This window comes from Watersipora subatra, chromosome 4 (genome assembly GCF_963576615.1).
Source record: "Watersipora subatra chromosome 4, tzWatSuba1.1, whole genome shotgun sequence".
In the NCBI taxonomy this organism is placed as follows: Eukaryota; Metazoa; Bryozoa; class Gymnolaemata; order Cheilostomatida; family Watersiporidae; genus Watersipora; species Watersipora subatra.
The window spans coordinates 43,786,355-43,813,881 of record NC_088711.1 but is presented as its reverse complement, the minus strand read 5'-3'; the positions used below and the strand labels follow the sequence as shown (position 1 = coordinate 43,813,881).

At 33.3% G+C, this 27,527-nt stretch overlaps 1 protein-coding gene across 1 annotated transcript in view; it reads right to left on the bottom strand.

Moving 5' to 3' along the window:
* Positions 1-15,011, bottom strand: part of LOC137394277 (uncharacterized) — an 88,838-nt gene extending 73,827 nt beyond the window's left edge. The window contains exons 1-4 of the mRNA XM_068080996.1: positions 14,781-15,011; positions 12,040-12,222; positions 5,913-5,998; positions 371-541 (exon numbers count right to left, since the gene is read on the bottom strand). Of these exons, the coding sequence (XP_067937097.1) occupies positions 371-541; positions 5,913-5,998; positions 12,040-12,222; positions 14,781-15,011 (671 nt within the window). The remainder of the gene's footprint in view (positions 1-370; positions 542-5,912; positions 5,999-12,039; positions 12,223-14,780) is intronic.
* Between the last annotated feature and the right edge of the window lie 12,516 nt (positions 15,012-27,527).

The following is a 27,527-nucleotide window of genomic DNA, read 5'->3' as shown; positions in this document are numbered from 1 at the left end:
ACTGAGTCCACTTTTACAAGCTTTGTTTTGATGGACACATCATGAATCTTAGAAATATCTATATAGTGCAACTCCAAATCAGTTAAACAGTAGGATTTGAAATCATCAGCAGCGGGCAACTCCAAACCTTTTAAACATTAGGGTGCGAATTCGTATGTAACAGGCAACTCTGAACATATTCAAAGCATTGAAACGCAATGGTTAGGTCAACAGGTTAATCAAAACAATGCTAAAAAATAAGTAGCCAACACTTCCTTCCACATTTCAGGGTTACCAATCGTGTACAATCCAACCATGTAATTACGAACCAGGTTGTTCTTCATACATGGTACACCCCTTTTCCTCTAAAGTAATGTCTTAAGGAATTTACCTTTTGCTTGGCTGGGGTGTGTGGAGAGCATCAAGGGCGAGAGCTACTGGGGCAAAACAGAGACGCAAAATTTTCTTCAGCTCTCTTAAATATATATTGTTAGGTAACTTGGCATCCCGGAAGTCCTTCAACACCTCCTTTAAAGGGGTGAGTTGAGGAAACACGATGTACCTACAATATATACCATATACTTACGATACAAAAACAAACTTCGACTTAGGATTATGATAAAACAAAATAAGGACAAAAAACTTTTTCTATTTTCACATCTCTCATAAGTTAAAAACTGGTGGCTGGTGGTGAATTCCCCACCAGCCACCTGAAAAGTACAGAAGAACCAAACAGACCTATAGTGACTCAAAAGAAAAAAATAGATCTGGGAAAAGATAAGTAGAATTAATCTATTTCAACACTAGTTATAAATAAATATACTATAAATAAATAAATACCGGTGTACACAGACTCAAAGAGTGCTCGGGTAATAATAAAAAATCTGCGCAGAAAATCCATCTATATTTAATATATACAAAAATTCCCATTTTAACTTTGAAACTTCATACCATTAAAAAATTGTTTTTGTGCAGTTCAAAGAAGAGATGTTAAGAGTAAAAATGAACAATGAGTTCGTCGAAGTGTGTATAAAAAAGGTTACTGTCGCAGCAGAAGCTCGTTGTACTCAAAGTTTTGATGGATGACGCTGGTAACTGTCGATACTGGTACAAATTTTAAAATGAGATATCGCGCTTTCTTAGTCCGATATTTTGTCTGACCAAATAGAGAGAAAATGTAGAGGCAATTTCTACTTCAAAAAATAAAATGGCTAAAAAGTATCTAGCTTTTGCAGACTTACCAAAATCGGAAATAGGAGTATAACAGCACATTTGAAATTGAAACAGCACATTTGAAATTGAAACAGCACATTTGAAATTGAAACAGCACATTTGAAATTGAAACAGCACATTTGAAATTGAAACAGCACATTTGAAATTGAAACAGCACATTTGAAATTGAAACAGCACATTTGAAATAGAAACAGCACATTTGAAATTGAAACAGCACATTTGAAATTGAAACAGCACATTTGAAATTGAAACAGCACATTTAAAATTGAAACAGCACATTTGAAATTGAAACAGCACATTTGAAATTGAAACAGCACATTTGAAATTGAAACAGCACATTTGAAATTGAAACAGCACATTTGAAATTGAAACAGCACATTTGAAATTGAAACAGCACATTTGAAATTGAAACAGCACATTTGAAATTGAAACAGCACATTTGAAATTGAAACAGCACATTTGAAATTGAAACAGCACATTTGAAATTGAAACAGCACATTTGAAATTGAAACAGCACATTTGAAATTGAAACAGCACATTTGAAATTGAAACAGCACATTTGAAATTGAAACAGCACATTTGAAATTGAAACAGCACATTTGAAATTGAAACAGCACATTTGAAAATTACAAATTAAAAAATATGATTTACTGGTAAAAATTAGTTTTAAAAATGTTCTGTTAAAGTAACAAACACAAAAGGTAATGTTAATTAATGCATGTGTGGGCCTTTGCCATACGACTTTAATTCGTTCCAGTTTTGGCATCGTAAGGCAGAAATGTCATATGGAAAAGTATAGAAACCCATATCTAATGCAAACACCCCAGCCTTTTATATGGCTGTAGAAGTCTTATATATGTACTGTAAGTATATAAGATTTCTACAGCCATGTAAAAGTCTTATATATGTACTGTACATATATAAGACTTCTATATGGCAGTAGAAATCAGCAGTCTTATATAAGTACTGTACATACTGAAAACTAGCTACAAAATAATTTGTTAACCTTAGTAACTATAGTTACCTACCTATCCTATTAATTAACATACCTACTTTAGTGTGTTTAGTGGTTATGATCTGCAATCAAATATAACATTACAATGTACTACGTGTGGAGTATGTATGTATTTATATAAATATGTACCACAGGAAGTTCTTACCTCGAAGCAGGCGTATAACATAAACTTTTAATTGAACTTAAAAGAATATAGCTTATTAAACACATACTTAATGCTAGGTTTTAGTATGTATTTTATTAAACTTCAACTTGTCCTCAATTAAAATTGTATCACCTGTTTTCAATTTTGTTTTCACTAAAACTAATAACAAATAACATTGAACGAAGAAAGAGAGAGCGAACATAGTATCTTTGTCAAGCGATGTGAGAGGTACTTTGGCGAATAGCTTATCTGCGTTATTTCGACGTAATCAGCACACCAACTGCCAAATTTTTATTTCGATACTTTTTTTTGATATTGTATGGCGGGGGAAAAGAAGAACAAATTTTAGTCCTCGTATGGCGAGGATTAATAAACACTGTCCTATTTCGTAAGGCAAAATAATCTTATATCAGAGGAATCGTAACCCGAGGGCACACGGTACTAAAATTGATGATAATAAGTGCACAGTTAGCGTGTGCAATCACCAAAAACATACACAGTATATGAAAATCTTCAGGTTGCAATCTTCAGGTAGAACCTGAAGATTGCAACGCGATTGCATGAAACTAATGAGTAATGATTTAGTAGTAATGAGTAGTAATGATTTTAACCTGTAGTTTTTAATAAACTTCATATATATAAATATATATATTTACATGTATATGTATTTATATATATTTATGTATTTATATATATTTATATATATATAAATATATATATATATATATATATATATATATATATATATATATATATATATATATATATATATATATATATATATATATATATATATATAAATATACTGATGAAGAAGAAGGTTGCAGTTCACTAGACGAGAGTGCTCAATATTAAAATAGAGCATTTATATAAAATATATTAAAAACTGAAAACTTTTAAAACATTTTACTAGTTGAAGTTTCATGGTTGTTACCATTCATCAGGTAAAATTAAAATGATCTGAAGCTCATATGACTGTACGCAAAAACACATCAAGTAGCTTAACGATAAAGGCCAGCTACCTATAATTCAACAATTTAATTGGTTCATGTCACAGCATTGCAAATTAAGTGCTTATTTGAATGCCTGCAGTTTGACATAAGCTCGTTTCTCGAGTTTAAGCTTGCAAGCTCAGGTTTGTATAGAATGAAGTACTTCTCCCAAATACAAAAATTACAGCGTTGACTGGTCTTATTGTAATTACTCGCTTTTTTCAATACTCTCCACTTGATGTCGTACTGGATAGATCGATCTTTAAGCTGCCATATATAATTACTTAGTTCTGTTGAAGTTCGTTTTGATGGATTGTTGAAGCTGCTACGATGGTTGTAATATATTTTCTTGAATGAGCCCTCTGTCAGGCCAACATATGTCTGTTTGGTAGCATCAGGTTCATTGGTCATAACTGTAGCCTAATAGATGACAGAACTGGACATGCAGGCATTTGGCGGTGGACATGTACCTTTATCTCGACAGTTGCATGTTGCTGTTGGCTTTTTCGTTTGATAGATGCGCTTTGTTGTTATTTGCAATAATCTGTCCAATATTCTTCATGCAGCTATAGCTAAGTTTTAAATTGTTTCTATTAAATATCGAATAAAGTTTGTGATCTTTGTGAAATTATTCACTCAGAGCTCTGAAAAAAAGCTTTCCTATATCTGTAGATGCAAATAAAAGCACCATTGACTTTTCGGATATATCGTTAGATCTACAGAATGAATTATATAGACCCTTCAGCAAGCCCAATAATATGCCTAAATACGTGCACACAAGATTTAACCACCCACCCTCCATCATCAAAAACATTCCAGCATCAGCCAACCTGCGCCTCTCCGCATTATCATCCAATCAAGATATATTTAGACAAAATACGAACGAACACCAAGAAGCCCTAAATAGAAGTGAATAACATCTTAAATTGACATTCAGTAAGAATACAACATTGCATAACACCAGAAACAAACGCAGGAAAAATATACTTTGGTATAACCCCCCTTTCTCTAAAAATGTTGCCACCAATATTAATAGGAAAACCTTTTTTCAGAGCCCTGAGTGAAGAATTACCCAAAGATCACCAACTTTATTCGATATTTAATAGAAACAATTTAAAATTTATATATATATATATATATATATATATATATATATATATAGATATATATATAAATATATATATATACATATATATATATATATATATATATATATATATATATATATATATATATATATATATATATATATATATATATATATATATATATATATATATATATATATATATATATATGAGTGTCTGTCCGTCCAATTATGGCAATAAAGTTTTAGTAACAAAAGATCCATTTCGCAGATGATTCGATTTCAGAACCATCAGTTCTGAAAACGTCAAACTTACCCATTAAAATATGCTCTCAATTGAGCGTGGCGATCAATAATATCGAAGATATTCATTACATCGGTTAAAATACGCATAACGACGTTGCGTCACATGTTACGATTACTAACTGGCCTTACTAGAGAATACCCAGCATTGCATAGGTAATAAAACAGCTTATAAACGGTTGCAAGTAGTGTAGTGTAAAGGTTATTTAGTAGGTAAAATAATGTTCATAAGCTTTTTTATTACTCGTTCAATGCAGAGGATTCAGCTAGTAGACATATATAAAGAATTATTACATATTTATCATTAAACAGTTTGATGAGGAAATAAATTTTTCGATAGTTGACAATGAACATTCATGTAATCAAGTGTGAAGTAGTGGCCCCTCAAATATTCCAAGTTTGAGATGTTTTTAAAGAACTATCAGTAAAATCAACAATGACAAGTTTACAAAACTTCAATATAGGCACAACAGTGAGTATCTTTTCTTTTGTAGCTGAAATAGTTGCTGCCAGATGAACTATGCTAAAAGTAAGATAAAAACTTATAACTGACAGCTTATGAGACAATGAAGGAAATTGTTAAAGTCATTTTGGTCACATGATCAAAAAAAGTATAACCATAGTTCAACTACTCAACAATTTAAGCAAACTGAATAACATGACATAAAAGAACTGATCTTGAAATGAATATAAAAATTCTGACAACTAAAAATTTTTAGCCCACAAAAAAACTTACATACTACATGTATGTTATAAATTATTTTCTCCCCCAATTTCTTTTTCTTGTATCAAACTGAAACCAAGATGGCAGATAAATGACCTTAACACATATTCAGTATGAGGGGAAGATAAATGACCTTGACACCTATTCAGTATGAAGGGAAAATAAATGACCTTGACACCTATTCACTATGAGGGGAAGAGAACTTTAAGACTAATTTGACATATGGTTTGACTTGTGTTTCAACTTATTAGAGGACCATAAAACGCATCATTAGAGTATTTCAATGAGCATATATACAAGAACGGTATCTGCTGCTCTAAGTCAATGAAGAATTGATACAATATATTACTAGTACGATATACAAGAGAATCACAGCGATGAACTTAGAATCTTTTCTGTACATACATTAGAGCAAATACAGCTGAGTAACTTACCCAACAGAGTGAGACTTATCTGTAACTGATCCCCAGATTGGCACAAAGAATTTGTTGTACATCTTTCTTGAATATACAGTTGATACCTGTAATCAACCATAGAGTGAGTATACAGTTGATAGCTATAATCAACCATAGAGTGAGTATAGAGTTGATAACTATAATCAACTATTGAGTGAGTATATAGTTAATAGCTATAATCGATCATAGACAGAGTATAGAGTTGATAGCTATAATCAACCATAGAGTGAGTATAGAGTTGATAGCTATAGTCAACTATAGAGTGAGTATCAAGTTAATAGCTATGATCAACTAAAGAGTGAGTATGCAGTTGATAGCTATAATCAACTATAGAGTGAGTATAAAGTTGATAGCAATAATCAACCATAGAGTGAATATACATTCGATAGCTATAATCAACCATAGAGTGGGTATAGAGTTAATAGTTGTAATCGACCATAGAGTGAGTATAGATTTGATAGCTATAATCAACCATGGAGTGAGTATAGAGTTGATAGCTATAGTCAACTATAGAGTGAGTATAGAGTTGATAGCTATAGTCAACTATAGAGTGAGTATAGAGTTGATAGCTATAGTCAACTATAGAGTGAGTATAGAGTTGATGGCTATATTCAACTATAGAGTGAGTATAGAATTAATAGCTATATTCAACCATAGAGTGAGTATAGAGTTGATAGCTATATTCAACCATAGAGTGAGTATAGAGTTGATAGCTATAATCAACCATAGAGTGAGTATAGAATTAATAGCTATATTCAACCATAGAGTGAGTATAGAGTTGATAGCTATAATCAACCATAGAGTGAGTATAGAGTTGATAGCTATAATCAACCATAGAGTGAGTATAGAGTTGATAGCTATAATCAACTATAGAGTGAGTATAGAGTTGATAGCTATAATCAACCATAGAGTGAGTCTACAGTTGATAGCTATAATCAACCATAGAGTGAGTATAGAGTTATTAGCTATAATCAAGCATGGAGTGAATATAGAGTTAATAGCTATATTCAACCATAGAGTGAGTATAGAGTTGATAGCTATAATCAACCATAGAGTGAGTATAGAATTAATAGCTATATTCAACCATAGAGTGAGTATAGAGTTGATAGCTATAATCAACCATAGAGTGAGTATAGAGTTGATAGCTATAATCAACCATAGAGTGAGTATAGAGTTGATAGCTATAATCAACTATAGAGTGAGTATAGAGTTGATAGCTATAATCAACAATAGAGTGAGTCTACAGTTGATAGCTATAATCAACCATAGAGTGAGTATAGAGTTATTAGCTATAATCAAGCATGGAGTGAATATAGAGTTAATAGCTATAATCAACCATAGAGTGAGTATAAAGTTGATAGCTATAATCAACCATAGAGTGAGTATAGAGTTGATAGCTACAGTCAACTATAGACTGAGTATAGATTTGATAGCTGTAGTCAACTATAGAGTGGGTATAAAGTTGATAGCTATAATCAACTATAGAGTGAGTATAGAGTTGATAGCTATAATCAACCATAGAGTGAGTATAGAGTTGATAGCTACAGTCAACTATAGACTGAGTATAGATTTGATAGCTGTAGTCAACTATAGAGTGGGTATAAAGTTGATAGCTATAATCAACTATAGAGTGAGTATAGATTTGTTAGCTATAATCAACCATAGAGTGAGTATAGAGTTGATAGCTACAGTCAACTATAGACTGAGTATAGATTTGATAGCTGTAGTCAACTATAGAGTGGGTATAAAGTTGATAGCTATAATCAACTATAGAGTGAGTATAGATTTGTTAGCTATAATCAACCATAGAGTGAGTATAGAGATAATAGCTGTATTCAATTATAGAGTGAGTATACAGTTGATAGCTATAATCAACCATAAAGTGAGTATAGAGTTGATAGCTATAATCAACCATAGAGTGAGTATAGAGTTGATAGCTATAATCAATATAGAGTGAGTATAGAGTTGATAGCTATAATCAACCATAGAGTGAGTATAGAGTTGATAGCTATAATCAACCATAGAGTGAGTATAGAGTTGATAGCTACAGTCAACTATAGACTGAGTATAGATTTGATAGCTGTAGTCAACTATAGAGTGGGTATAAAGTTGATAGCTATAATCAACTATAGAGTGAGTATAGAGTTGATAGCTATAATCAACCATAGAGTGAGTATAGAGTTGATAGCTACAGTCAACTATAGACTGAGTATAGATTTGATAGCTGTAGTCAACTATAGAGTGGGTATAAAGTTGATAGCTATAATCAACTATAGAGTGAGTATAGATTTGTTAGCTATAATCAACCATAGAGTGAGTATAGAGCTAATAGCTGTATTCAATTATAGAGTGAGTGTAGAGTTAATAGCTATAATCAACCATAGAGTGAGTATAGAGTTGATAGCTATAATCAATATAGAGTGAGTATAGAGTTGATAGCTATAATCAACCATAGAGTGAGTATAGAGTTGATAGCTATAATCAACTATTGAGTGAGTATATAGTTAATAGTTATAATCGACCATAGAGTGAGTATAGAGTTGATAGCTATAATCAACCATAGAGTGAATATACAGTCGATAGCTATAATCAACCATAGAGTGGGTATAGAGTTAATAGTTGTAATCGACCATAGAGTGAGTATAGATTTGATAGCTGTAATCAACCATAGAGTGAGTATACAGTTGATAGCTATAGTCAACTATAAAGTGAGTATAGAGTTGATAGCTATAATCAACCATAGAGTGAGTATAGAGTTGATAGCTATAATCAACTATTGAGTGAGTATATAGTTGATAGCTATAATCAACCATAGAGTGGGTATAGAGTTAATAGTTGTAATCGACCATAGAGTGAGTATAGATTTGATAGCTATAATCAACCATAGAGTGAGTATATAGTTGATAGCTATAGTCAACTATAAAGTGAGTATAGAGTTGATAGCTATAGTCAACTATAGAGTGAGTATAGAGTTGATAGCTATAGTCAACTATAGAGTGAGTATAGAGTTGATAGCTATAATCAACTATAGAGTGAGTATAGAGTTGATAGCTATAATCAACCATAGAGTGAGTATAGAGTTGATAGCTATAATCAACTATAGAGTGAGTATAGAGTTGATAGCTATAATCAACCATAGAGTGGGTATAGAGTTAATAGTTGTAATCGACCATAGAGTGAGTATAGATTTGATAGCTATAATCAACCATAGAGTGAGTATAGAGTTGATAGCTATAGTCAACTATAGAGTGAATATAGAGTTGATAGCTATAGTCAACTATAGAGTGAGTATCGAGTTGATAGCTATAGTCAACTATAGAGTGAGTATAGAGTTGATAGCTATAATCAACCATAGAGTGAGTATATAGTTGATAGCTATAGTCAACTATAGAGTGAGTATACAGTTAATAGCTATAGTCAACCATAGAGTGAGTATAGAGTTATTAGCTATAATCAACCATGGAGTGAATATAGAGTTAATAGCTATATTCAACCATAGAATGAGTATAGATTTGATAGCTATAATCAACCATAGAGTGAGTATACAGTTGATAGCTATAATCAACCAAAGAGTGAGTATAGACTTGATAGCTATAATCAACCATAGAGTGAGTATGGAGTTGATAGCTACAGTCAACTATAGAGTGAGTATAGAGTTTATAGCTATAGTCAACCATAGAGTGAGTTTAGATTTGATGGCTATAATCAACCATAGAGTGAGTATAGAATTGATAGCTATAATCAACTATAGAGTGAGTATAGATTTGATAGCTATAATCAACCATAGAGTGAGTATAAAGTTGATAGCTGTAATCAACCATAGAGTGAGTATAGAGTTAATAGCTATAATCAACTATGGAGTGAGTATAGAGTTGATAGCTATAATCAACCATGGAGTGAGTATAGAGTAAATGGCTATAATCAACTATAGAGTGAGTATACAGTTAATAGCTATAATCAACCATTGAGTGATTTTAGAGTCGATAGCTATAATCAACCATAGAGTGAGTATATAGTTGATAGCTATAGTCAACTATAAAGTGAGTATAGAGTTGATAGCTATAGTCAACTATAGAGTGAGTATAGAGTTGATAGCTATAGTCAACTATAGAGTGAGTATAGAGTTGATAGCTATAATCAACTATAGAGTGAGTATAGAGTTGATAGCTATAATCAACCATAGAGTGAGTATAGAGTTGATAGCTATAATCAACTATAGAGTGAGTATAGAGTTGATAGCTATAATCAACCATAGAGTGGGTATAGAGTTAATAGTTGTAATCGACCATAGAGTGAGTATAGATTTGATAGCTATAATCAACCATAGAGTGAGTATAGAGTTGATAGCTATAGTCAACTATAGAGTGAATATAGAGTTGATAGCTATAGTCAACTATAGAGTGAGTATCGAGTTGATAGCTATAGTCAACTATAGAGTGAGTATAGAGTTGATAGCTATAATCAACCATAGAGTGAGTATAGAGTTGATAGATATAATCAACCAGAGAGTGAGTATACACTTGATAGCTACAGTCAACTATAGAGTGAGTATAGAGTTGATAGCTATAATTAACCATAGAGTGAGTATAGAGTAAATAGCTATAACCACTTATTGAGTGAGTATAGAGTTGATAGCTATAATCAACCATAGAGTGAGTATAGATTTGATAGCTATAATCAACCATAGAGTGAGTATGGAGTTGATAGCTACAGTCAACTATAGAGTGAGTATAGAGTTTATAGCTATAGTCAACCATAGAGTGAGTTTAGATTTGATAGCTATAATCAACCATAGAGTGAGTATAAAGTTGATAGCTGTAATCAACCATAGAGTGAGTATAGAGTTAATAGCTATAATCAACTATGGAGTGAGTATAGAGTTGATAGCTATAATCAACCATGGAATGAGTATAGAGTAAATGGCTATAATCAACTATAGAGTGAGTATACAGTTGATAGCTATAATCAACCATAGAGTGAGTATAGAGTTGATAGATATAATCAACCAGAGAGTGAGTATACACTTGATAGCTACAGTCAACTATAGAGTGAGTATAGAGTTGATAGCTATAATTAACCATAGAGTGAGTATAGAGTTTATAGCTATAGTCAACCATAGAGTGAGTTTAGATTTGATAGCTATAATCAACTATAGAGTGAGTATAGATTTGATAGCTATAATCAACCATAGAGTGAGTATGGAGTTGATAGCTACAGTCAACTATAGAGTGAGTATAGAGTTTATAGCTATAGTCAACCATAGAGTGAGTTTAGATTTGATGGCTATAATCAACCATAGAGTGAGTATAGAATTGATAGCTATAATCAACTATAGAGTGAGTATAGATTTGATAGCTATAATCAACCATAGAGTGAGTATAAAGTTGATAGCTGTAATCAACCATAGAGTGAGTATAGAGTTAATAGCTACAGTCAACTATAGAGTGAGTATAGATTTGATAGCTATAATCAACTATAGAGTGAGTATAGAGTTAATAGCTATAATCAACCATAGAGTGGGTATAGAGTTAATAGCTATAATCAACCATAAAGTGAGTATAGAGTTGATAGCTATAATCAACCATAGAGTGAGTATAGAGTTGATAGCTATAGTCAACCATAGAGTGAGTATAGATTTGATAGCTATAATCAACCATAGAGTGAGTATAGAGTTGATAGCTATAATCAACCATAGAGTGAGTATAGAGTTGATAGCTATAATCAACCATAGAGTGAGTATAGAGTTGATAGCTATAATCAACCATAGAGTGAGTATAGAGTTGATAGCTATAGTCAACCATAGAGTGAGTATAGAATTGATAGCTATAATCAACCATAGAGTGAGTATAGAATTGATAGCTATAATCAACTATTGAGTGAGTATAGAGTTGATAGCTATAATCAACCATAGTGTGAGTATACAGTTGATAGCTATAATCAACAATAGATTGAGTATACAGTTGATAGCTATAAGCAACAAAAAAGTGAATTACAAATCTTCATGTATAGAAATATTTCTAAACATTCGCGAGTGTAACTTCAAATAACATGAAAGTCCAATTGTTATAACTATAAAGACATATTAATATATAAACATAGTACTTACTCTTTTGTATTCAATCCATGGGAGCCTATCATCAGCATCATTCAGATTCTCGAACCTTCGCACAGTCACAGTCATGCCTTTGTATGAGAAAGAAGCCTTACGGCCATGTGAACTGTTACGGTTATACAAAGTGTGTAGCTGACGGAAAAGTTCTCTTTCTTGATTAGTTGTCAATGGTTCTCCCTTCATGTAAGAACTTCTCAGAGCATCGATTACTTGAGAAATAGACATTTTGGTCGACCTATAGTGACAAAATAAACTAGTGACTTTTACTCGAATATTTACACACTGGCAGGTAAGCAAGCCTTCTCCGTAGCAAGTATGCCTAATGTTTAAGTATAAACAAGTTGTAAACCTAAAGAAAAGCACATAAGAATAATATATTGCAATCTCAGGTATTCCTTTTTCAAGCAGATTTACATGAGCCTCCGCCTAAAAATAAAGGTTCAGGTAAATGCTAACTCGTTCAAAGAACTCTATGCGAATGAGCGAATGAAAGCAAGTAGAATATACTAATAGGGCGGTAATGCTATTGTTTCGATCAAACTATTATAATTTGTGTTTACAAGATAAAAAAAGATATTCTATCTGTAGTCAAATTAGGCCGTCATGGAAAAATGATTATTCATCTTGGTCTATTCCAATAACATCCTTTACACCCTTTACGTCCGATAGCCACTGTCTGCATACTTTTATTCAAGGTGTGTTTAAACTTCATCTAGGGGTTCCTATAATTATCCTTTGTCCATTTTAAATGAGAGTACATCGGAGACATTTTCAATTCATTTGATATAAATTCAAAATGGTGGCTTTGAGTGGTAATATTCCTTTCACCATCTCAAGATTAATTATCGCATCCCTTCTTAAAGGTTGACTCGCAATAAAATTCACATTACAGTTATTTGATATCAAAAGATTCACCATGTCTTACTCTGTTGTGCTGTAGGTGCAAAATATATGGAAATGTGATTACAAGCTCTTAAAAGCTCAAAAACGAAAAACAGCTAGCCTGGAATCTCTTTATTTCTCTGACGTAGTCATGAAATCTATTTATTGTCTTTTCACGGATGTTCTTACGTGAATTGAAAGGCCAATAAAAAGCTCAATATAAAACTTATCGTAGCACTAGTTTATGACAAACACTTCGGGTTTTACCGAAGACCCCGTATCAAATATAGATGCTCGCTACTTTACAGTTTTGTTTCGGCCTGGTCTAATTGGCAAGTCGTAATCTGATCATGTGACCCAATACTTCGCAAATAATTTTTGCGGCACTTTTCGATTATCACAGGTGATCAATAAGCTCGTCATGATTATCAGACAATGATATGTACTCCTTCGAGGTAAGGCTAAAAAATTAAATGAATTTTTATGGTAAGTTATAAGATATCACTGCTAAAAGTGACAGCATTTACAATGACGATAAAACAGATGCCTAAGAACAATAGACATGGTTTTATTGAATGTGTGAAGTATATTTGTGAAAATGTTTTGACGAATAAATTTGCATGAAAGTGTAAACAAAAACCATCTACCAATGCTACGTCACATTTGAGCCGTTTTGGAAAGCGAATCCAAACTACGGCAGTCTCGTGTGGCTGCGATTAACTGTTCGTTTTTAAGAGCTTTTAATCACATTTCTACATATTTTGCACCTACAACACAACAGAGTAAGACATGGTCAATCTTTTCATATCAAATAACTCTAATGTGAATTTTGTTGCGAGTCAACCTTTAACATCCCCATTGCGACGGATGTTGATATGCTGAATGCCGAATCACACAATGCCAAGAATGTCTTCTGCTTGCATCATACAACAAATCCACTAATCAAGAAGCCTACCAACCAAACATCTTATTAGTTAAGTTATCCTTCATTGATATTATGTTATAAAAAAACTACTCTCTACTTTGGAGATAGATAAAAGAGGCTCCCCTGCATCACTGCAGATCAATATAGAATAAATTGTGTAAAAATCTAAAAGATTTGCAAACTAGTAATAAATAAGCTTTCTTTTTCCCTTCTGCCAGAAATTCAAAAGTATCGTTTTGAAAAACGATACTTTTTCTCAAAACTACTAGGTTGCCCTGTTGACAACTGCTAGCGAGTACTGTTTCATTTTTAGTTTCACTTTTTGGGACCTACTTGATGATGCTAAAATTGCAATATAGGTTGTGAGAAAGCACCATACTTTCTATTTATAAATCTTTAAATAATACTTTTTTAAATGTATGAAGGCCTGACTATACTTTCCAAATACCATAAAGCATATATTTGAGTGTCATTGCTATTTAACACCACCTCTAATTGAACATCACTTTTTAAGAAAGGATTGAAAAACAGAGCACTGCCCTCCAATTGATTGTCATTTCGCGAATTCATCTATTTTGGCAATATTTAGAGTTGAAATCTCTTCATAAAGTGTAAGGGAAGAATGATTTACTGAATTATGCATTTATTTTTAGACACTAGAAAGTAAACCAAGATGACTTGTAACAAAGTGTGTGATGATCTTTAATGGCAGCCTTTATGATTTAACATTTTTTGTGGGAATACAGTTGATAGCTATAATCAACAATAGATTGAGTATACAGTTGATAGCTATAAGCAACAAAAAAGTGAATTACAAATCTTCATGTATAGAAATATTTCTAAACATTCGCGAGTGTAACTTCAAATAACATGAAAGTCCAATTGTTATAACTATAAAGACATATTAATATATAAACATAGTACTTACTCTTTTGTATTCAATCCATGGGAGCCTATCATCAGCATCATTCAGATTCTCGAACCTTCGCACAGTCACAGTCATGCCTTTGTATGAGAAAGAAGCCTTACGGCCATGTGAACTGTTACGGTTATACAAAGTGTGTAGCTGACGGAAAAGTTCTCTTTCTTGATTAGTTGTCAATGGTTCTCCCTTCATGTAAGAACTTCTCAGAGCATCGATTACTTGAGAAATAGACATTTTGGTCGACCTATAGTGACAAAATAAACTAGTGACTTTTACTCGAATATTTACACACTGGCAGGTAAGCAAGCCTTCTCCGTAGCAAGTATGCCTAATGTTTAAGTATAAACAAGTTGTAAACCTAAAGAAAAGCACATAAGAATAATATATTGCAATCTCAGGTATTCCTTTTTCAAGCAGATTTACATGAGCCTCCGCCTAAAAATAAAGGTTCAGGTAAATGCTAACTCGTTCAAAGAACTCTATGCGAATGAGCGAATGAAAGCAAGTAGAATATACTAATAGGGCGGTAATGCTATTGTTTCGATCAAACTATTATAATTTGTGTTTACAAGATAAAAAAAGATATTCTATCTGTAGTCAAATTAGGCCGTCATGGAAAAATGATTATTCATCTTGGTCTATTCCAATAACATCCTTTACACCCTTTACGTCCGATAGCCACTGTCTGCATACTTTTATTCAAGGTGTGTTTAAACTTCATCTAGGGGTTCCTATAATTATCCTTTGTCCATTTTAAATGAGAGTACATCGGAGACATTTTCAATTCATTTGATATAAATTCAAAATGGTGGCTTTGAGTGGTAATATTCCTTTCACCATCTCAAGATTAATTATCGCATCCCTTCTTAAAGGTTGACTCGCAATAAAATTCACATTACAGTTATTTGATATCAAAAGATTCACCATGTCTTACTCTGTTGTGCTGTAGGTGCAAAATATATGGAAATGTGATTACAAGCTCTTAAAAGCTCAAAAACGAAAAACAGCTAGCCTGGAATCTCTTTATTTCTCTGACGTAGTCATGAAATCTATTTATTGTCTTTTCACGGATGTTCTTACGTGAATTGAAAGGCCAATAAAAAGCTCAATATAAAACTTATCGTAGCACTAGTTTATGACAAACACTTCGGGTTTTACCGAAGACCCCGTATCAAATATAGATGCTCGCTACTTTACAGTTTTGTTTCGGCCTGGTCTAATTGGCAAGTCGTAATCTGATCATGTGACCCAATACTTCGCAAATAATTTTTGCGGCACTTTTCGATTATCACAGGTGATCAATAAGCTCGTCATGATTATCAGACAATGATATGTACTCCTTCGAGGTAAGGCTAAAAAATTAAATGAATTTTTATGGTAAGTTATAAGATATCACTGCTAAAAGTGACAGCATTTACAATGACGATAAAACAGATGCCTAAGAACAATAGACATGGTTTTATTGAATGTGTGAAGTATATTTGTGAAAATGTTTTGACGAATAAATTTGCATGAAAGTGTAAACAAAAACCATCTACCAATGCTACGTCACATTTGAGCCGTTTTGGAAAGCGAATCCAAACTACGGCAGTCTCGTGTGGCTGCGATTAACTGTTCGTTTTTAAGAGCTTTTAATCACATTTCTACATATTTTGCACCTACAACACAACAGAGTAAGACATGGTCAATCTTTTCATATCAAATAACTCTAATGTGAATTTTGTTGCGAGTCAACCTTTAACATCCCCATTGCGACGGATGTTGATATGCTGAATGCCGAATCACACAATGCCAAGAATGTCTTCTGCTTGCATCATACAACAAATCCACTAATCAAGAAGCCTACCAACCAAACATCTTATTAGTTAAGTTATCCTTCATTGATATTATGTTATAAAAAAACTACTCTCTACTTTGGAGATAGATAAAAGAGGCTCCCCTGCATCACTGCAGATCAATATAGAATAAATTGTGTAAAAATCTAAAAGATTTGCAAACTAGTAATAAATAAGCTTTCTTTTTCCCTTCTGCCAGAAATTCAAAAGTATCGTTTTGAAAAACGATACTTTTTCTCAAAACTACTAGGTTGCCCTGTTGACAACTGCTAGCGAGTACTGTTTCATTTTTAGTTTCACTTTTTGGGACCTACTTGATGATGCTAAAATTGCAATATAGGTTGTGAGAAAGCACCATACTTTCTATTTATAAATCTTTAAATAATACTTTTTTAAATGTATGAAGGCCTGACTATACTTTCCAAATACCATAAAGCATATATTTGAGTGTCATTGCTATTTAACACCACCTCTAATTGAACATCACTTTTTAAGAAAGGATTGAAAAACAGAGCACTGCCCTCCAATTGATTGTCATTTCGCGAATTCATCTATTTTGGCAATATTTAGAGTTGAAATCTCTTCATAAAGTGTAAGGGAAGAATGATTTACTGAATTATGCATTTATTTTTAGACACTAGAAAGTAAACCAAGATGACTTGTAACAAAGTGTGTGATGATCTTTAATGGCAGCCTTTATGATTTAACATTTTTTGTGGGAATATTTTTTGCATCGCTTTCAAGTTTTGCTGCTTTCTTTTGAAGGCATAAAGTATGAACGTGTTTAAATGTCTATAAAGCCCAATAGAAACCTAAAAATCCTAGTGACAATGACAAACAGTTTCAATTTGAAGATGTGACTAATTTTTAAAAAAAGGATCTATGACAGGCCCTTCAAGTTGATGTGCTGAGCAATATAACAGGCAACAAAAATCAAAAAGGCTCCTCATTCATGTGACAAACAGAACATGAACAGACAAACACCATGAACCAGAAAGCACAGCTCACGGTTTAATTGAAGGTAATTCCGTCATGTTCTAGTCCTTCAACCAAGCGGCTCTAAGGTGCTGAAAACACTTTGAAAGACAAGGATTTTTATGAGATGTTCATCAGATGAGTTAATCGGTAACATCATATGAAGTTGTGTGTCAGCTGCACGATAATCCAGAGAGAAGAGCTCACATGTTTTGGCTGGTTAAAAAAATCTTTGCTTCATCAAACCTTGGTCTCACACCGCCCAATGACAACTTATCAGATGAAGCTAAAGAAGGACCATAGAAGATCAGGGACTACTTACTGTTTATTGAGCAGAGGCAGCACGCTTCTAATTTAGCATAGATATATGCTGCCAATAAGACGGCCATCTACTTGGCTTACTCGAGCAGTCTATTAGTTGAAAATAAGGAAGTATGAGAGTTTCCTGTGAAGAACAGCAGTCATACAAACTGCTCCTTATTGTCATGCTGACCGCTCATTCTAACGGATTCGAATGTTGATCATACAACTTACCCAGGAGCAACCAATCGATTGAGGGTATCATCATCAAGTTCATAAATATTTTCCATTTTTGCTGGGCTGGCTGCACCTTTTTCAACCAACCTAACTTCAGAGTTTCTGCGGGAGATCATTGTTTTTTATGTTTAGAAAGTGCCCTCTTGCCGAAGTAACAACAGCACTGCCACAAACAAATAATTTAAGATGATCCAGGTTGATATATCGGCAATTCCAGGAAGATGCACTAAATTCATACAGGCTTCCAATTAAGGCTAAATTCCCACAGTGCTTTAAGAATTGGGTGTTGCTCAGTTGCTCTTTGGTGTAGCTCTGAAGAGCTACACCAAATCTGGAAACATGCAAGTACCATAAGTGGATGATTATTTGAAGTGGATAGTCAATGTTTAGGATTAACTGCTGAATAAACCAATCATCAAATCATTCAAGAGAAATAGATTGATCAACCACCTGGCTGAGAGGATTGCAGAAGCAACTGTTTCAATCCAGATGAACCAATTTAGACGGAGACTTCTCAAGCAAGAGCGGGCCAACGCCGACATTACAGGTGAACAGGAACTCATTCAGCAACTTGACATTAATGTAACAGCAATCTATTATATTCACTAATTTCATTGGTGAACTTGTGATTACTTACCAGTTATCACTCAGTAATGATGTATTCTGCCAAATATTTGTATATAAATGTTTTTGATGTTTTTCTTATTAGTAACCTACTTTATTTATAAATTCAGTCTAGCTCATTGAAAAATGCGGCATCACGCTCTAATCAAATGTCACCTCTAATCAAACTACCGCCTGTCTCACTTGAGGCTTTCCTTCTGGCAGTAATCGAAAGCAAATGTTTCTTAGCGTTGTATGAAAGATTTTTTTAAATCAATATCCAGAATTGAAACAAAGGCCAAGTCCTAAAAAGGTTTGTGTATAATAAGCAGGCATAAAATAATTAAAATCCCATTCAACAATAGAAAAAAGAGATGGAACCTAGTTAACATCAAGTTCATGTGAAAATTTTCAATGTGTTCTTGAATGGGTTCTTCAATCACGATAAAGTATGACAAGACGCTCTTACACCAGACTGAGATTAAACATATAGAACATATGATCACCATGGAGAAGTAAACCAAACCTAAGTAAAATTCATGGATTAAAACACATGCCAGAAAACTTTGAAAACGGCAAACTATCTGGTGTCATGCATACCTTACATATTGACCCATGCTAGAAAGTTAGGAGAAGCTGCAAACGAGCCATGGAGAGATAGGAGTCTCTGATTTGGTAATGAAGAAAGCAAAGCATTCAATATGTTAACGAAAGTTATCGACAAGGATGCACTACAGAGATAATATGACCCAAATAAACCTGTTATTATCAGTTGTGATGTCAGCACCTAAAGTCCTGGCACCATAGCAATGCTGAAAGGGAATGCGTATAGTCTGTCTTTAAGACACTGACCAAACAGAATAAAACAGACCAGAAGTATCATCTAACCTGAGCACAAATGTTTAGCTGTCATACTGGCATGTCGCAAGCTTGATCAGTATGAATACATAAAAAAGCAGCCAACTTGCTTTAGAATCAAAAATAAAACAATCATTCCTCGGACTGCCAAAGACGCTATTCTCCTTATTAAAATTGAATCTAACTTAGAATACTCACCAAAAACTTTACAAATGGTAGCTGATGTATCACAACCATGAGTGTTCATGTAAGAAATGTGCCCAACTGCTCACCAGAGATCACAAACATCTCTAAAACAAAAGAATTGACAGATGTTAACTGATGAGAGACTTGAGAGGGCCAAGACCTTTGGAACAGAAGCTAAAGGCTAATCCAATTTAAAAACAAATGATAACCAAATGGCTAAATATAAAGAGCAAATGTGATGAGATAGCCAAAGAATATTAGACATTTAGAGAGAAACTGAGAACAGTAAATAGCAAGTTTACTAAAGTAATAGAATATGTAAAATATGACTAGAAATGTTAGTCAGACACTTCAAAGAACCGATCAAAGCGTTGATAACATGATGGTCAGCGTGAGAAACATCATTTGTAGGGCTAAAATGTTGGAAGACCAACAAAAGATAGCAAATCCATTTAAATCATGCCAGTTAAATTAGACACTCAATGAAAAAGAACCCATCTCGACACATGAAGTATAAACTCAAAAATTCACAAAAGTAGCATTTCGACACATGAAATATCTACTGAAAGATCCGCCAAAAGTTTAGGAGTTGAAATTATGTGTCATAATAATAAAATTTAAAGCAGCAAACACCGTTGTTAATGGTTGCAAAGAGGTATTTGCTTGAAATAGTGTTTTTTAAATAGTTCTCCGCAATAACACAGTTTACTACCTAAGCACAAAGTTTGAAGAAATTGCTCTAGTAAGAAATCTAAGCATACCACATCATTATTTTACTTTTCCAGTGGTAAGCAGAATCAGCTGCAAATTTTGTCAATAAGATATTGAAGACTATGGCGGATCAATTAGAAGTAAAGCAGACACAATGACTTAGGATGATGGTACAGTGGCCAGAAGAAACTAAGAAGGCGCAAACTTTCCATCCTAATGATATAGTTGTGACCATAGAGTTATCTCCCCCGAGAGTGATAACTGTGCATTCAACAACACGAGCGTTTCCGGTGCCAACAAGGAGCGTTTAGACCACGCCCCTTTTTTGTACTAGTCAAACGTAGTGATCGACAGATCAATAACGTCAGCCATGAGAATGATCATGAATTTCCAGTTAAGATAGTAATTATTGCTCATATTAAAGAAATAATGATTATAGTTTATTACTCTAATATATGCTTATTATTTAAAGCAATTCAATACCTACATGCGTTGCAAAGGCACTGAATAGATGGTGTTAAGTAAGTGAGTTAATGCAATCAGTTACTCCAATGATATACAGCCCCCACACATGAGGGGCTGTATATCATTGGTTATTCATAGATAAGATAGATAGTCATACAGGGGTTGTATTACATTGGTGTGATGGGAAGCTAATCGACTGCCATCAACTGAAAGTATTGACATTGTATGGTGATAGAGTGATTCATTGTCACCTCAGTTCACAAACAGCCCTTGCATGTAATCTTAGATTTCAATACATATCAATCAAATACATAGACTAGCTTGAAGCAAAGATGTCCATTAGTTAGTGAACATCTTTGCTTGATGTAAGCAAGCAAAAAGTTTGAAAGTTAGAGTGGCAAATGTTGTTATATGTTAGATAAAAATAAATTATACTAAATTATAATTATTTAAAAATAAAATAGACTTTTTATTACTTTATTTATTAAATAAAGTAATAAAAATTAGCTATGATTACAATAATTTTTTATTGTTATCGTAGCTAAACAGATTATATTTAGCATTACTTGCTAATTATTTTACATTTAAACACATTTGCAGTTTCATTTTTCTTCTTAATTCATTTTAACAAAAAACCTTTTTCATGATATGGAGTTTAAAAGTGGTAGCTGTTTGAAAAAGCTTGAAAACATTTACAGTTGTTTTTATTTTCTCTCTTCTCTTCATTTATTTCAATTACACAAAACACTTTTCATAATATGTAGTTTGAAAGTTAAAGTGGTAAATGTTGTTATATGTTAAATAAAAATAAATTATACTTAATTCTACTAACTATAATTATATAAAAATAAAATAGACTTTTTATTACTTTATTTATTAAATAAAGTAATAAAAATTAGCTATGATTACAATAATTTTTTATTGTTATCGTAGCTAAACAGATTATATTTAGCCATTACTTGCTAATTATTTTACATTTAAACACATTTACAGTTTTATTTTTTTTCCTAATTTATTTCAACAAAACACTTCTTTCATGATATGAAATTTAAAAGTTGTAGTTGTTTGAAAAAGCTTGCAAACCTTTAGAGTTGTTTTCTTTTTCCTCTTAATTCATTTAAACTGCTTAAAAATATTTTCTCATGATATAAAGTTTAAAAGTTAGAATAGTAAATGTTATATAAAAATAAATTTTCTGTCCAAATACTTTTTTATTACTCGGGCAACACCGGGTAGTACAGCTAATATTTGATGGCAGTTGATTAGCTTCCCATCACACCAATGTAATACAACCCCAGTATGACTATGTATGTTATCTATGAGTAACTGCTTGCATTACCTTCACTTTCACTCACTATCTATTCAGTGCCTTGGCAAGTCATGTAGGTATCAGGGATTACGTGTATGTCACAATTTCCATTTTCATAATTCATTTCGATATTATTTCCATTTCCATAATTCATTTCCATATTATTTCCATTTCCATAAAAGTTCCATAATTCATTTCCATATTAATTCCATTTCCATAAATCATTTCCATATGATTTCCATTTCCATTTCCATAATTCATTTCCATATTAATTCCATTTTCATAATTCATTTCCATATTATTTCCATTTCCATATTAATTCCATTTCCATAATTCATTTCCATATTATTTCCATTTCCATAATTCATTTCCATATTAATTCCATTTCCCTACTTCAATTCCATAGTATTTCCATTTCCATAATTCATTTCCATATTATTTCCATTTCCATAAAAGTTCCATAATTCATTTTCATATTAATTCCATTTCCATAATTCATTTCCATATTATGTCCATTTCCATAGCATTTCCATAATTCATTTTCATATTATTTCTATTTTCATACCATTTCCATACTTGTAAAATAAAATTTCCGTATCCATTTCCCTAAAATTATGGAAATATTTATGTTTATGGAAATGAAAAAGTAAACATTTCCATAATATGTTTAGCAATCCCTGGTAGGTATTGAATTGCTTTAAATAATAAGCATATATTAGAGTAATAAACTATAATCATCATTTCTTTAATATGAGCATTAATTACTATCTCAACTGGAATTCATGATCCTTGTTTAACCCTTCTCATGGCTGATGTTATTGATCTAGTCAATCACTACGACTGACTAGCACAAAAAAGAGGCGTGGCCTAAACGCTCCTTGTTGGCACCGGAAACGCTCGTGTAGTTATCACTCTAGGGGGAGATAACTCTATGGTTGTGACACAATGACAGAAACAAAGATCATGACCATGTTTTTGCCAGGGAACTCAAAGTTGAAGCGAACATGGACAACCAATACTGTGAGTCAGGTGAACGACAGGGCTGTGAGTTAGAGATCAGGTAGGAGGGAGAGAGGGAGATGTGGGATGAGCAAATAAGCTTGTATTCCACTGTTCAGCAAGTTAAGCCGAGCCACTATAAATATGTTATATATATATATATACATATATACATGTATATATATATATATATGTATATATACATGTATATATATATATATATATATATATATATATATATATATATGTATATATATATATATATGTATATATATATATGTGTGTGTGTGTGTGCGCGCGCGTGCGTGATTCAGCTAATTGGTACAATCTACTTACGATGTTCAGCTTATTTTATACACATCATTGCCAAGCACACCTACAGCTGCCGACACTTACACTACATACATAAAAAATAATCACTTAACTAAATTCGATCGAATAGTGAGAGGAAATAATAATAACCTGTAACAAGAGGGAATGTTACCTTTAATACTCAAGTGAAGTTAAATGCTACCTCTAGATAAAACAACTTCTTTAGTTATAATGACCAAAATGAAGGCTTCTACCAAACATGCAACTTTAAGAATCCAAGCCAGCTTCCTATCACACATCAAACAACACTAATTGATGACTCATTATCTAGACATATAGACCATATATAGAACTGGAAATATAATTACGCTTTTCTAATTTTAAGCCAGCAACGTTCCTAATTACTTATGAGCTAACTTCATAAAATCGTTCCTCGTAACTCTTTCAAAAGTGATTTAATACCTTGGCTGAGCTAAATAAACAAGGTAGTACGCGTATCTTTTCGCCGATGGTTACAAGCAAAAGTGTGTTAGCCTCATCATCATATGTCTAGATACATTTTTCTATACCTTCATGTGTTTAGCTATTTATGAATAATATGTAATAAACAAAAATCGTTACATTATACGGTGCAATGTCACGTTCGTTATTATTATTCAGTATTATGTAGACATATTTGTGCTTCGGTACATGTAAAAATTTGTATAACTGAGCGCTTGTAGTGAAGTTATTCGCACTTAAAAACTATAAATGGTTTGCCAGATTTACCTAAAGCTAATCAAGTTACGTTACGTAAAATAATGATCAAGATGCTCAAAAATACGTAGTCTGGACACATTGAAAATGAAAAATGCAACAAAACATGAAATACCACGAATACATTTTGTAGGGAAATCCCGGAAGGTTTCGTTTCAGCGTCGCATCACGAACATTTGCGCCGACTATTTGTACGCGATCATTCTATGGTCCACAAAATAACCAAAATATTTTACAAGAAAAGACAACTCGAAAATATCGACAAACGCTTGCATCGTCGGTATTTGCGTGAGAGATAGTAAGTAATACGTAAGCATATACACGTATCTGCTTAAGACCAGGAACAGTGTTAGAATGACAAATGAAATTTACTACAACTGCAATCCACTCACTCTACCAAAATCAATACAAACAGAGTAATCACAGCAAAATTTGATAGCAACGACTCCAATCTCAAAATCAAATAGCCTCTGTCTAATTTACTTAACATAAGTTACCAAACATGTAGGGGTAACCGGGGCACCGTTGGCCAAAATTCACTTATTTCACCATAAATTGTGTGATAGCAATTACAACTTTCTGAATTTTGGACATGCAATTCACATATATTTTATGCATTAAAACAGATATTTTCGAAAATCTAATGCTGCTTTTGTCTCCGGAAAAATAGATTACAAAAGTACCTACCTGCCTACTGGCCAAAGCTGCCCCGTATCCGGGGCAGCTTTGGCCACCACTGGGGCACAAATGGCCACTCTCTGGACTGTTCAGAATTTCTAACTACTGTTGCATATATGTATTTATTGACTATTCAAACATATCAAGGTAACTAATTTTTGTATTTAAAACATAATATAATGCTCTTTGAACTAAAATATGACATTTTTCATAGCATTTTCCGTCCATTTGTCAAGGACTTGCATTGACAAATGAACGTATCTGCTCTGGGGCCACTATGGTGTCACTTGTAACAACCACACTCCACTGTATGAGCAACTAGGTTGATCTGATGATATAGGCTGTTCCAGAGATGGGATCTCACATGATGCTGCATCTGGGTTTGGACGATCAGTAACAAAGGTGCCTAGAAACTCATCGTCAGCAAAAGCGTGTCTGTCAAATGGTGAAATCCTTGGAAGTCCGAACCCTCATGTGACATTTTAGATAGTCATTGCTCATGGGAATGCTTTTCCTAAAAGGCTAGCAAAATCATATATGGTGACATTCTGTTCTCCACGATTCAAGTGCCATGAGTTTACAGCATCATTTAAATAGCGTTTTAGAAGGCCATAAACCGTTATATCAAGTGGTTGGTGTTTGTTTTTACATTGGAGAAGGAAAGTTAAATTACCACACTATTCTGCTTAGCCAATTAAATTGCTGCGATGTTTAGGTTGATGATGGTTGTCGAGTGATGAGAGGGCAGGTACTTCTCTTGAGCATCGAGTATGCTTGATGAAGTGCTGAGGCCACTGTTTGAAGATCTCGGCATTAATCCTCCCTGAAGGGTTTGCCACACCAATAATTTCAGTTGATGCTCCTGAAAGCATGGGGAAAAATAGAAATGGTGAAATAAATCCTCCAGAAGCATTTACTACTCCGATCATAGTCACCAGAATTCCACGGTCAGCTTTGGTCAGCTAAAATCTTGTTTCACAGCATAAACTATAGTAGCCTCTGGCTTGCGGCATGAAATATTTGGATGACTTTTTAGGAAACCACTTATCCAGTCATCGCCAGCACATTTGTTAATGTTCCACTGCGGTGGGTAGGCCCTGTCATTCCTTTTAGCATATTCATATGCTAGCTCACGCGGATGTCAGTTTGTTAGCCCATGATGGTGCTTTGATGGCAGAAGCAGGTAACCCTTTAATTTTTATTCTTGGTCTGCAAAGAAGACCTGTCTATTGACATTTGACTTCACAAATTTTATGTTGTCAAGCCCATTTAGTTAAGCTTCATTATCATAGTTTTGTAGTGAGGACCTTGGTATAGCAAGATCTTTTGACATCTGCCTTACAAAAAGTCCACTTTTTAACACATTCTTGACTGCAGTAAGCATTACATCCTCAGATGTCCATGTTGGTTTTTGCTAGTACAAGTTTGAACCAAAGTGGCACACTCCAAAAATAACAATAAATCCTTTAAAATACAATAATAATGTAGAAATCTAAGCAATAAAATACATTGTTATATCAGTTAAAGCATGAATTTCTCAGAGTTAAATAATATCAGACAAGTAACTTTGTATCAGGGCACAAAGTGTTGGGCCACAGATTTCGGGGCACATTTGGCCATGGCCAAATTTGCCCCGAACTCTGTGGCCAAAGCTGCCCCATCAGTTCATAATTGACAAAATACTCACTCACAAATTACTAAGTGATTGGATATTGGCTTTGACTACTAAATTAAATAAGCAACTAATGCCTACATTTTACCTAGTAAGTAAGCTGTTCTACTATTTGTGACCCAGGCAGTCAGAATGTACAATCGTGCTAAAACCACATTTTTGAGTTATTTAAAGAATTGAAATCAGCAAATTCTGAGGATTTTAACGCATTGTAAATTTTTTAAATCGGGTTATTTATGCCCAGGTTATGCAAGATTTAGTAGAGAAGGTTTTATGATGAACTAAAACTGTTGTTTTGAGTTTAAGCAGGATAAAGTTGGTGATTCATGAACTGTAAATCATGGTATTTGTTTACAAATCAAAATGCCATAGCAACCAACCACTTAATCTCAACCTATATTAATGAAACCTGGCATTCTCCACAATAAAACTCTGAAAAAGATGATGGTTGCATTTTTATTCCAATTCGATAGGCGGTTGACTTCCCAAAGGTCATGGTAAAGATAACAATATATGTGGCTAAAAGCTCACCGTCCTGGAGTTTTTCAATAAAAGGGAATGCTTCAAACTGGGCACTTCTCATCAAGCTATATTGCTATGACTGCATATAATGACAGTCCAACAACTTAACAAAGTGTTGGAAGTGCATTCAGATTTTTCCACCTATACAGAAGGTCATGGTAAGGTCAAGGAAAAGTGACAACAGGGGGCATCAGGATGCGGAAATATCAACCCATCAAGTGACCATTCAATCTAGAGCTCTTTTTATGTAGTTTAACACTCACACAGTGTAGCACGAGTACGCTGCAGAGATTTATTGTAGAGCATTGGAGGGGTTTGTTTATTATGCTAGT